The sequence below is a fragment of the Microchirus variegatus genome (genome assembly GCF_963457635.1).
Source record: "Microchirus variegatus genome assembly, chromosome: 2".
NCBI classification, from domain to species: domain Eukaryota; kingdom Metazoa; phylum Chordata; class Actinopteri; order Pleuronectiformes; family Soleidae; genus Microchirus; species Microchirus variegatus.
The window spans coordinates 6,049,528-6,059,570 of record NC_139803.1 but is presented as its reverse complement, the minus strand read 5'-3'; the positions used below and the strand labels follow the sequence as shown (position 1 = coordinate 6,059,570).

The window sequence follows — 10,043 nt, the reverse complement described above, 5'->3', positions numbered from 1 at the left end:
TCATTCCAGTGTAATTCTGACCCGTTAGAGCTCCACCATCGACCTGTTAACTGCTATATAAATATATAAGATGTTACAAAATAAGCACTTCTTTGCACCGCCTCGTTCTTTTCCTTCCCTTCTTTTCCTCCCATCGTCCTTGGATTCCTCCAGTCGCTGCAGCCGTAAGAATGTCAACAGGTAAGAATGGAGGTAATAACACTTTTTTGTTTCTTATGGAGATGATGTGCTGCTGTCCTTTTAAAGGTGGATTTTTACTTTTTATTTTACAAGTTAGTGCATTTATACTGCATATATGTATCTCTATACTGCATATATGCATCTTTAAACTGCATATATGCATCTTTCCTGTGTTTTCAGCGTTGTCTCGTGCAGCTCATTAGTTTTAAATTGTACATGTGATTAAACATATCAACCTTATCTAATATTAAAAGCTATAAACTTGAATGTCGAGCTGAAAAAATTTACTATTTTGATAATCGGTTTGAAGCTTTTTTCATGATTAAAAACAAGATTTCTGATCGTTTTAGCTTCTTAAATGTGAATATTTTCTGGTTTCTTTGCTCCACGTAACAAAGAAATCATTAAAAACCGTCCGTTTTCACCCCACACGAATGAATAAAAAGAGCCGTAAAACGTTCTTTCCATAGGTTTTCATTGTACAGAGCATATTTGTCTTATAACAGCAGTCTCCATCATTGTTCAGTTAAAAAATATTGTGCTCAAAAATGTCAACTCGCACACGACACGGACACAAAAGCAGCAGCAGCAGCAGCATGAAGGAGGGAAACTGAGATGGAGTCTGTTTATTTTTTTAACTTAAATGGGCAATAAATTAGAGATATGACACTCGACAAGAGCTGTAAATATCACACTGAGAACATGAGATGTGACGAGGATTTGTACGATAACGGTTAAGTTAGAGTTGAAGGTTGTTTTTCAGGCTTAGCTTATGATGCCGACCATGCTGTTTCATGTCCTGACCTCTGCTTGGAGCGTTTTAGTGTTTGTGTCATCGTCTCCACAGACTGAAGACTTCGAGGACAGTCGTAGGAAACGTCACATCCCATCAGCGACCCACCTCGACGTACATCCACGGGCGTCAGAGGTGAGACACCAGAGAGACGGTCCTGTGATTTGCATTGTGCACATACAGAGGCCTTTTATAACGATAACTGGTATCCACTCGTCAACAAAGTACAGCTGAGAACTTTCAGAGTCTGTGTGTTTTAATAAATATCCTCCTCTTTCATCCATTCATGTCGGTGCCGTCGTGAAAGTGTGCAAGCGTTGACAGACGTGAAGGTCTCCGCAAACAAAAGCTCAACTAAAGAAAAAAAATGACCGTAAACCAAGCATCCACCACCCTGGAGTGCACTGCATTCACACCACCAGCAACAAACAGCATCAGTTTCTCAAGAGGATCCTTGTTTTTTTTTTTCAGTCAGCGTCGTTCACTTCCTCACGACTGCAGGTCAAAGGTCACAGAGCGCCGGTGAACGGCGAGGTGAGCACTAAACATAAGGGTCCTCCTCCAAATTCTTCTGATCTTTATGGCACAAAGGAAATAAAAGACATCTAATAACAAGGTATGATGAGAACTCTGTGATTCCTCCTCTGAGAGCAGAGAGAACTCCAGCACCTGCTCAGGTCGATGATGTTGTTGTTGTGTTTCGCCTTTTCCAAAGTTGCTTCAGCATCAGTTGTTGTGACAACAGCTGTAAAAATACGAGTCTTTCTTCTGACCCAAGTCCACTCCAGTCTCTTCTGCACAAAGAGAGGAAGAGATTTAGTTTGACTTCTCATATTTACAAACAAATGTCCATGTGTGAGCTTTAGGGCTGGAATATGACCTCTAATTATTGAATTGCTAAAACATGCATATCAGGCTTCGCCCTTTATTGCTGTTTTTGTATTCAAATCTTCCTTTAAAGCAGGATTCTCACTCCTGGTCCTGGGGGAGCCACTGTCCTGCATGTTTGAGGCGTTTCCCTGCTTAAACAGACTGGATTCACACAACCCATTTATGTGAATCAGGTGTTTTTGGAGCAGGAAAACGCCTCAAACATGCAGGACAGTGGCTCTGATCTTGAGGTAAATCATCTAGATCTAATCTGAACCTCCTTTACTGGTTGTATTTAAAGTGTTTTGACTTTTTTCTTTTCCAGAAGCAGAAATCTGAACTCTCACCTGTCATGTACTGGAAGGCTGTGCTGTTGTAATGCTCTGCAACTTTATGGAACAACTCGTCTGAAAAGCAGAGGAACAAACGGTCAGTTTGCATGACTTTGTGACCCAATAACATTCACATACGCTGTATACATGTTCTTATTTCTATCATTTACGTACATAGTTAAATCTAAGTGAACATTGTTGTTTTAAACGTGGTCTAAAGACGAGTGAAGTTGCGACTCACCCACATTTTTCCCAGTTTTACTCGAAGTCTCAAAATGCTGCGCTCCAATCTCTGCGTAAAGCAAATTATTAGGGTTAAAGGTCAGAAGACAGATGAGCACGTAGCACATACTCAGCCGTCTTCATGTCGTGGTGAATGCACATTTTCCAAGGTCAAATTCAAGCACTTTTCAAGGACTACTTTCAACCTTTCCCAGCACCTTACATTTACATAATGAAAACTGTCATTAATACTTCTTTTATCCCTACATCTACAGTAAAATATAAGCATTTTCAAGGACCTCAAGCACCTGTACAAACACAGTAAATAGGGTTGGTTTATTAACTGAATATGTGTTACCTTCAGCAAAGTCCTGAGCATCATGGTAGTCGATTTGGCGCAAGCTCCGGTCTCCCTCGATCAGATCAGCCTTAGTGCCGCACAGGTAGATCTTACAGTGCTGTGAGTATACGACACAAAAACAGCTGTTTTACTCAGACAGTAAAGACAATGACTGCAGTTATGTACATGAATATTCTATAGAAACTGTTCCTGTAAATGTTCATGTCAAAAATGTCTCTCTGACCTCTTCACAGTTCTGCAGCTCTTTGACCCAGAAGCGAGCTCGCTGAAAGCTGCTGCTGTCGGTCAGATCTGTGGAAGAATGGAAAACGCAAGCATGAGAAAGACAAATCGACAGCAAAGCACCAAAGGTAAGGGAAGCTCGTGCAACAGGAAAGAAAATGTGTCAATCTGTGCAAAAGTTTACACAGTGGAACAAATGACTGAAAGACAAAGTTAGAAATGTGTCATAATATAGTATAGTCCTTAAAATGTTAAATAACATACAACTCAAACAACACATACAGGAAGTTAAAGAAGAAGGTAGCGTGTGTTGACCTAAAAGAGGACATAAAATTAAACCTGACAGAAGTGCGAGTCATGGAGTGGGAAATGCCGTCAGTTATTTTCAAACAGGCAAACTTCCCTTTACACTTGGACCAAAGACGACATGAAAACCATTCAGAAAATGTGACAAAGGTCATTTTCACAGCTGCTGCTGCTGCTGTTATGTCATATATTAGTAACACGTATATCGCTCTGTGATGTCACTGAGCAGAAGAGTTTGGAACAAAGAATAAGAAGCCGTTTCCATTGAGACGCTGATGATTTACCATAGCAGACGATGGCCGCGCGGGCTCCTCTGTAATAGATTCTGCTCATAGCTTCGTATCGCTCTGATCCGGCCGTGTCCTGTGTGGAAGAAGAGCAAGAAAAAATAAGCACCATCAGGTCAGAATGAGTGCATTAGACTCGTATGATGCGGCGTTTTTTAACTCACCCAAATCCCCAGAGTCACCACTTTCTCTCCAATCTGGATCGGTTTGGCAACAAAAGCAGCTCCGATCGTCTGTCGGGAGTAAACAGACGAGAGAGGAAACGCTTTAGATGGAAAGACTTAAGTGTCTGCATCTGTACTTTCACCGACCACTTTCTAAATGTGCACTAATGAAGACGTGACACTGTGTGCACCGCACAGATGCACAAAGGCTGCAGTGTTTCTTACGAACAGCATGTTTACGGTTTAAATATATAGATATGACGGTCACACAGTAATTGCACAATGTCCCTGCAGCAAAAGAGGAGGTAATCAGACACGGGAATTAAAAACGAGCAGCTGACACTCACGTTCTGATATGGACCGACCAGAAAGCGATTGTGAACATATCTCTCCACCAAACTGGTCTTCCCCACACTCTCCTTCCCCAGCATCACCACCTTGGCGTCCACACGGATCGCACTCATCGTCGCCGAGTTTGGAGACACCACAGCAGCAACTGGCAGTGGTTAATTTACGACAGTCACGACTGAAACGGAGAAAATATTCAGTCAATATAGATAAAGACATACGGCAAAAAGTCAAAATTGTGTTTTGTTTACATTCAGATCATTAGGTATAATCAGAAGATTGATGACATCACGATTAGAGTCAGAAAGAAAGCGGCGAGTGAAAGTTCCCAATACTGAGCAGAATCGTCACCTTGTCATTTTTTGCATTTAATACAGTATTAAAATGTTTTAAAAGTAGTACTTTGATCTCCGATGGGAGGCTTTGAAGAATTTATTAGAGGAAGTGATGTGAAAATCAAGAACTGTGCAGAGTAAACAATAGCTGCCCTGTGCTGGCACTGAAATACTAAAAGTAATGAGGGAGATCATAGTTGTTCGGTAAACGACCGTAACTGTTGATTATCTGCATGGATAATGGAATGGCAACCATGCAGGAAGTTACTATGGAGGTTATTACTAGCAACATAATTATCTTATAGGTTACGAAGAACTTATACAAGTGGTTTGACGTTACAGGAAGAACAGACACAGAGGCCTGTACTGAGAAACACCAGCTGGATCCTGACATTTAAAAATCAACGTTTTCAAAGCGTAGGAAACAATGAAGCACCTGATACAACTGGTATATTTCACACTTCACACCATTTAGTCCATTTTAAACTGGCTTATTCATTGTAACTGGTATTATTATTATTGTAAATAACTCTACCACACCTCTGTAAATGGCACTTTTGACCTTTTGTAACCTAATGCTGTGTCTGAATGCTATTTCAATCAAAGATTTCACCTGTAAACGCCTTGTGTTTTAGGAGTGATTTGCTATTATAATGTAATAATGTACTGTGCAAACATACTTCAATAACTGCGTTGCCTCTTGTGTCTCAGGTGCGTTAAATGGTACGTTTTAAAAAGTGTTTTCTGTCCATAAAAAGGTTTAAAACTTGACTTTGCTTGTGTCAACATGACATGGTCAAAACAGGATGACTGGGAATCTTGGGTAATGAAGGCTAAGCTAGCGGATTTCCACACTGATTTTAAACGAGAGAAAACTCACCTCGATATTGGTTTGTAGACGTGGATTTCCAGAATCTCTATCGAGGGGTCAGGTCGTTATCCGCGGCTACCACACCTGTTTTAGCCCGCTCATCTCTGCCCATGTCCGGGCACAGACAGTCAGTGGCAGCTAGCTAGCTAGCCTGATTTACCTCACCACACTGTTGTGCAACGCTACCGAGAAACTGCGGTAATGAGGTAATAATTCAGACAGAGACAGTGAACATTGTCCGTGGTTTTCAGAGCAGCTCCATTCTCTGAATCCAGATAACGGACGAAGGGGGACGGACGTGCTGCTGCTGCCGCAGTGCAGGCGGAGTTGTGTTTTATGAGGGGAGTGAAGATCACACTGAGCTTTGTTAGTTTGGGTGGGAACCACAGGCGAGAGAGGCGGTTTCTGGGGAACGGAAGTGCCCGGATAGCATGACAAAATTACCGGAAGTTACGTAACCCTTGTCGAGGTATGCAACGCTCTCATCTTATTCTTGCATTTGGTCAATTTAACATTCATAACATTAACAGTTTTATAATTTAATTCAACTTGTACATAGATACTTTAACGCATATGTCGAAAGCGAACGCACAATGCTTTATTTTGATGAACTATTTCCCGTACCTCGTAGTTAAAACATTATGCCTATATTTTGATTTATTTATATATTTATTTATTGTCAGTTTGTTTAAATTTCATTATTTTTATAAATTTTATTCAGCATATATGTGATCTGTTTTTCTGTCATATATATCCGATATGCACATTGTTTTATATGTATTTTGGCCGTATATTTCTAATTTCAATACAAGTTTTTTCAAAAAAATATGCTATACTCTCATAGCTATGCTTTTTATTTTGGTTTAAATGTCAAAGTTCAAGTTTGTAACTGTAATCCATTTGCCTTAATGTACTTTGACAGTGAGGTGACTTTATTAAAAAAAAGTATGTTGAAATGACTTTATTTAAACACTTTAAATGTTCTATAATAATAGCCAGCATCACCCTGAACGGGGATCCATTAAAAAGAGTAACAAACCTCTTAAGAAATAATTTTAATGGATTTTTTAATTTCAGGAAATGACTGTTTATGTTTGTGAAAGCACTTTAGTTCCATTTGAATGTGACACCCTTCCTTTGTTTATCATGGAAAGGGTTATTATTATTTATGTAATATATATTTTATTCCACTAATGTACTTTTTTCTCACTGTCATAAAGATAAATGGTGGCGGTTTAACATTGTAAACACCACCATTTTCCTGCTCATGCCAGTCAGGGGGAGTGTGATTGGTCCAGAGAGTGAACCGTTGCCCCCGAGGCCGCAGCGGGGATTGGCTCAGAGATGCGTGAGATCCACGCGTCCCCACCCCGCACTCACACACTGCGCGGAGCCACAGAGGAGCCAACATGGCTGATGTTGCGGAGGGAAGCGACGCGAGTTCTGCGGGCATTCTCCAGGAGATCTTTACCTCCCCGCTGAACCTGACCCTGCTCAGCCTCTGCCTCTTCCTCCTCTACAAGATCTTCCGCGGGGACAGACCACCGGACCTCGGCGTGGTGGAGCAACCGCTGCCCAGGCTGAAAAAGCGAGATTTCATGCTGGCGGAGTTGAAGCCCTACGACGGACTGGACAACGCCAGGATCCTCATGGCCGTGAACGGCAAAGTGTTCGACGTGACGCGGGGGAAGAAGTTTTACGGGCCAGGTGAGAGCGTTAACGTCAGCAGCTGTTCCGTGGTGTCGCTCCCGTTGTCACCGTGTGTCGTTAAGCGTCGTTCCGCAGTCCGGGAGCAAGTCACCGGTGAAACTATCGAGCACAATTAGCTCATTTTAGCATGTTTTCGTGAACTTTTTGTAGCTGCGGGCTAACGCCACGCCCCCTTTCACTGTGCTATCAGAGATCGTATTTCACAACAGATTGGCTGCTGTGGCCCTGAACTCAGAGATCGTCTATGCGAGAAGATGAGTTACCACGAGTTCATGAAGATGTTTCTGGTCGTCGCCATGTTTACAAAAGTTACAGACGATGACAAAATGTTCTACCATTGTTTTGATAACATTTGACTTATTTCTTATTTATTTAACCTAAATACAAGTAAAAGTACCACTGTTTTGATAACATTTGACTTATTTATTTAACTTAAGTGCAAGTAAAAGTTCCACTGTTTTGATAAAATTGTACTTATTTCTTATTTATTTAACGTCAATACAAGTAAAAGTTCCACTGTTTTAATAAAATTTTACTTATTTCTTATTTATTTAACCTAAGTACAAGTAAAAGTGCCACTATTTTGATATGTTTCTGATTTTTTTAACGTAAATACAAGTAAAAGTACCATTGTTTTGATAAAACTTTACTTATTTCTTATTTATTTAACTTAAATACAAGTAAAAGTACCACTGTTTTGATAACATTGTACTTATTTCTTATTTATTTAACCTAAGTACGAGTAAAAGTACCATTGTTTTGATCAAATTGTACTTATTTCTTATTTATTTAACTTAAATACAAGTAAAAGTTCCACTGTTTTGATAAAATTGTACTATTTCTTATTTATTTAACTTAAGTACAAGTACTTATTTCTTATTTATTTAACGTAAGGTTGAAGTAAAAGTACCATTGTTTTGATAAAACTTTACTTATTTCTTATTTATTTAACTCAAGTGCAAGTAAAAGTACCATTGTTTTGATAACATTTTACTTGTATCTTATTTATTTAATTTAAGCGCAAGTAAAAGTACCATAGTTTTGATAAAACTTTACTTGTTTTTTACTTATTTAACTTAATTACAAGTAAAAGTACCACTGTTTTGATGACATTTGACTCATTTCATATAATTCACATTTCTATTCGCTGCAAAGAGACACAGAGTTGCACCTCCTGTGTTTTAATCTAATCTCTGTCGTCTGTAACCTCTGACCAACATGCTATCTGACTGTTTTGCTGTTGGCCATTTACTAAAGGTTTACTGTATTTGACTACAAATACTGCACTGCATAATAAAAAAAAAAAGGCTGTTTATTTAGTTAACAAGTAAACAGCTTTTCAGTTGCTGACTAACTCACTTAACCCCTCCCGCTCACCCCTCCTTTATCCAAGCACATCTAGGAACTATGGTGGCCTTCACATACCAGAAAGGATGTCATTTGCATTTGATTTTATATTTTATATAATATAGTGTCATACTTTCAAACAGGTTTTCTCTTGAGATATAAACCGTCTCGTCTCGCCTTGTCTTACAGAGGGACCGTACGGAGTGTTTGCAGGCAGGGATGCGTCCCGAGGTCTGGCGACGTTCTGCCTGGAGAAAGACGCGCTGAAGGATGAACACGACGACCTCTCGGACCTGAACGCCATGCAGCAGGAGAGCCTCTCTGAGTGGGAGGCCCAGTTCACTCGTAAGTGGAGCTGGATATAATGCACTCATCCATCTAAGACATCTATCTATCGTGGAAAAATATTCACTTGAAGTTGCTTTCTGAGTGACTGCTATGCAAATAATTCAATATCTTTATTACAGTAAAGTATGACTACGTCGGTAAGCTTCTGAAACCCGGGGAGGAGCCCACTGAGTACACAGACGACGAGGAAGGAAAAGACAAAAAGGTGGACTAAAGAATTAAAAAAAAAAAAGGATGGTAACAATTAAAGATGCCTTAATGTTTGTACTTTGATCCTGATTGCTTCCTGTTGGGGCCACTCAGACACACACACACAAACATATATATAAATATAAATATATATATGTGTTTAGTGTTTTTGGATCACTACAAATCCTGAGTTTCTTCGTGTCCGTGTATGTTTATGTGAAGGTTTGATGGCACACTATAATGTAGAGACCACGCAGATAAGTTACTGTCAGCATAATCGTGTGTATTCTAAGGCTGTTGTCGCTTATACATTATTTTTGTTCACTTCACCTCAGTAACAGCCCTCAAAAAGTTAGATCCAGCATCTGCAGCTCTGATGTCATCGTTGTTGCTGTCGCCGCTGAATTTTGCACACATTTTATTGACTTCATCCACAACAGTTGACTTGGATTGAATCAAAATAAAAGATTAGGAGACAAAATCAAGTGTTTTTCACCTTCAGGTTTATATTTTTCTTTGATATTATGTTGTGTAATTTTCTATTTTTGACCAATATTTTAGCTTTTGTAGAAAAACCTCCAGAGAATTCCTGGCATACAAACATTTTGATATCAAATCTACCGCAGTTAGTCTAATTTCCACCATGTTCACGACTAGTAGATAGATATATGAGATTATAGAGAACAATGACATTGGGTTGATTGTAAACATTCCAACACGTGTATGTATCTGCTGGTCTGAAATGTCCTGCACATTTAACTCATGATAATTCTCACTCTGACAATCCAGCTGTTTGTTGTGTGCAGTCAGTGCTGTTTGTGTGACTTGTTATCATAATTTTTGCCATTTTATTGTTTGGGGGAAGTGAGGAGGAGTTAAACGTTTGTGTTAAAATTGTTTTTGATTGAGGAAAGTAAACGTGCAATGAAATCCACAAACATGACTGAACGCACGGCCGTCATATGTCAATGGTTGCAAAAACGTGCAACTAAATATAACAATAGTGCTATACTGATATAATCCTGGTATTGTGATTTAATAAAGAAAACAATAAAAGGAAGTGTCTTTGACTCTGATGATTATGTTAGTGACAGCGCATGGAAAATGATACACATTTGGCGGAAAAAGGGACCGACTGAATAATTACACACTTAACAA

At 39.5% G+C, this 10,043-nt stretch overlaps 2 protein-coding genes across 2 annotated transcripts; one reads left to right on the top strand and one right to left on the bottom strand.

Moving 5' to 3' along the window:
* Positions 1-742: 742 nt before the first annotated feature.
* On the bottom strand, positions 743-5,623 carry rab24 (RAB24, member RAS oncogene family). The gene is made up of 9 exons (XM_083910788.1): positions 5,301-5,623; positions 4,085-4,263; positions 3,738-3,806; positions 3,571-3,649; positions 2,982-3,049; positions 2,756-2,855; positions 2,417-2,467; positions 2,191-2,250; positions 743-1,767 (listed from the first exon to the last, which is right to left on the bottom strand). The coding sequence occupies exons 2-9, from the start codon at positions 4,199-4,201 to the stop codon at positions 1,700-1,702; spliced, it is 612 nt and encodes a 203-aa protein (XP_083766914.1). The 5' UTR covers positions 4,202-4,263; positions 5,301-5,623; the 3' UTR covers positions 743-1,699.
* Positions 5,624-6,692: 1,069 nt separating this feature from the next.
* pgrmc1 (progesterone receptor membrane component 1) lies at positions 6,693-9,905 on the top strand. The gene is made up of 3 exons (XM_083910772.1): positions 6,693-6,998; positions 8,538-8,693; positions 8,816-9,905. The coding sequence occupies exons 1-3, from the start codon at positions 6,701-6,703 to the stop codon at positions 8,908-8,910; spliced, it is 549 nt and encodes a 182-aa protein (XP_083766898.1). The 5' UTR covers positions 6,693-6,700; the 3' UTR covers positions 8,911-9,905.
* Positions 9,906-10,043: the final 138 nt, after the last annotated feature.

Coding starts and splice junctions, on each gene's coding strand:
- rab24 (XM_083910788.1), bottom strand. CDS start 4,201: ATGAGTGCGATCCGTGTGGACGCCAAGGTGGTGATGCTGGGGAAGGAG. Junction 2,251..2,416: donor TAAAACTGGGAAAAATGTGG/GTGAGTCGCAAC, acceptor TCTGCTTTTCAG/ACGAGTTGTTCCATAAAGTT. Junction 1,768..2,190: donor AGCCTTCCAGTACATGACAG/GTGAGAGTTCAG, acceptor CTCTTTGTGCAG/AAGAGACTGGAGTGGACTTG.
- pgrmc1 (XM_083910772.1), top strand. CDS start 6,701: ATGGCTGATGTTGCGGAGGGAAGCGACGCGAGTTCTGCGGGCATTCTC. Junction 6,999..8,537: donor GAAGAAGTTTTACGGGCCAG/GTGAGAGCGTTA, acceptor CTTGTCTTACAG/AGGGACCGTACGGAGTGTTT. Junction 8,694..8,815: donor GTGGGAGGCCCAGTTCACTC/GTAAGTGGAGCT, acceptor TCTTTATTACAG/TAAAGTATGACTACGTCGGT.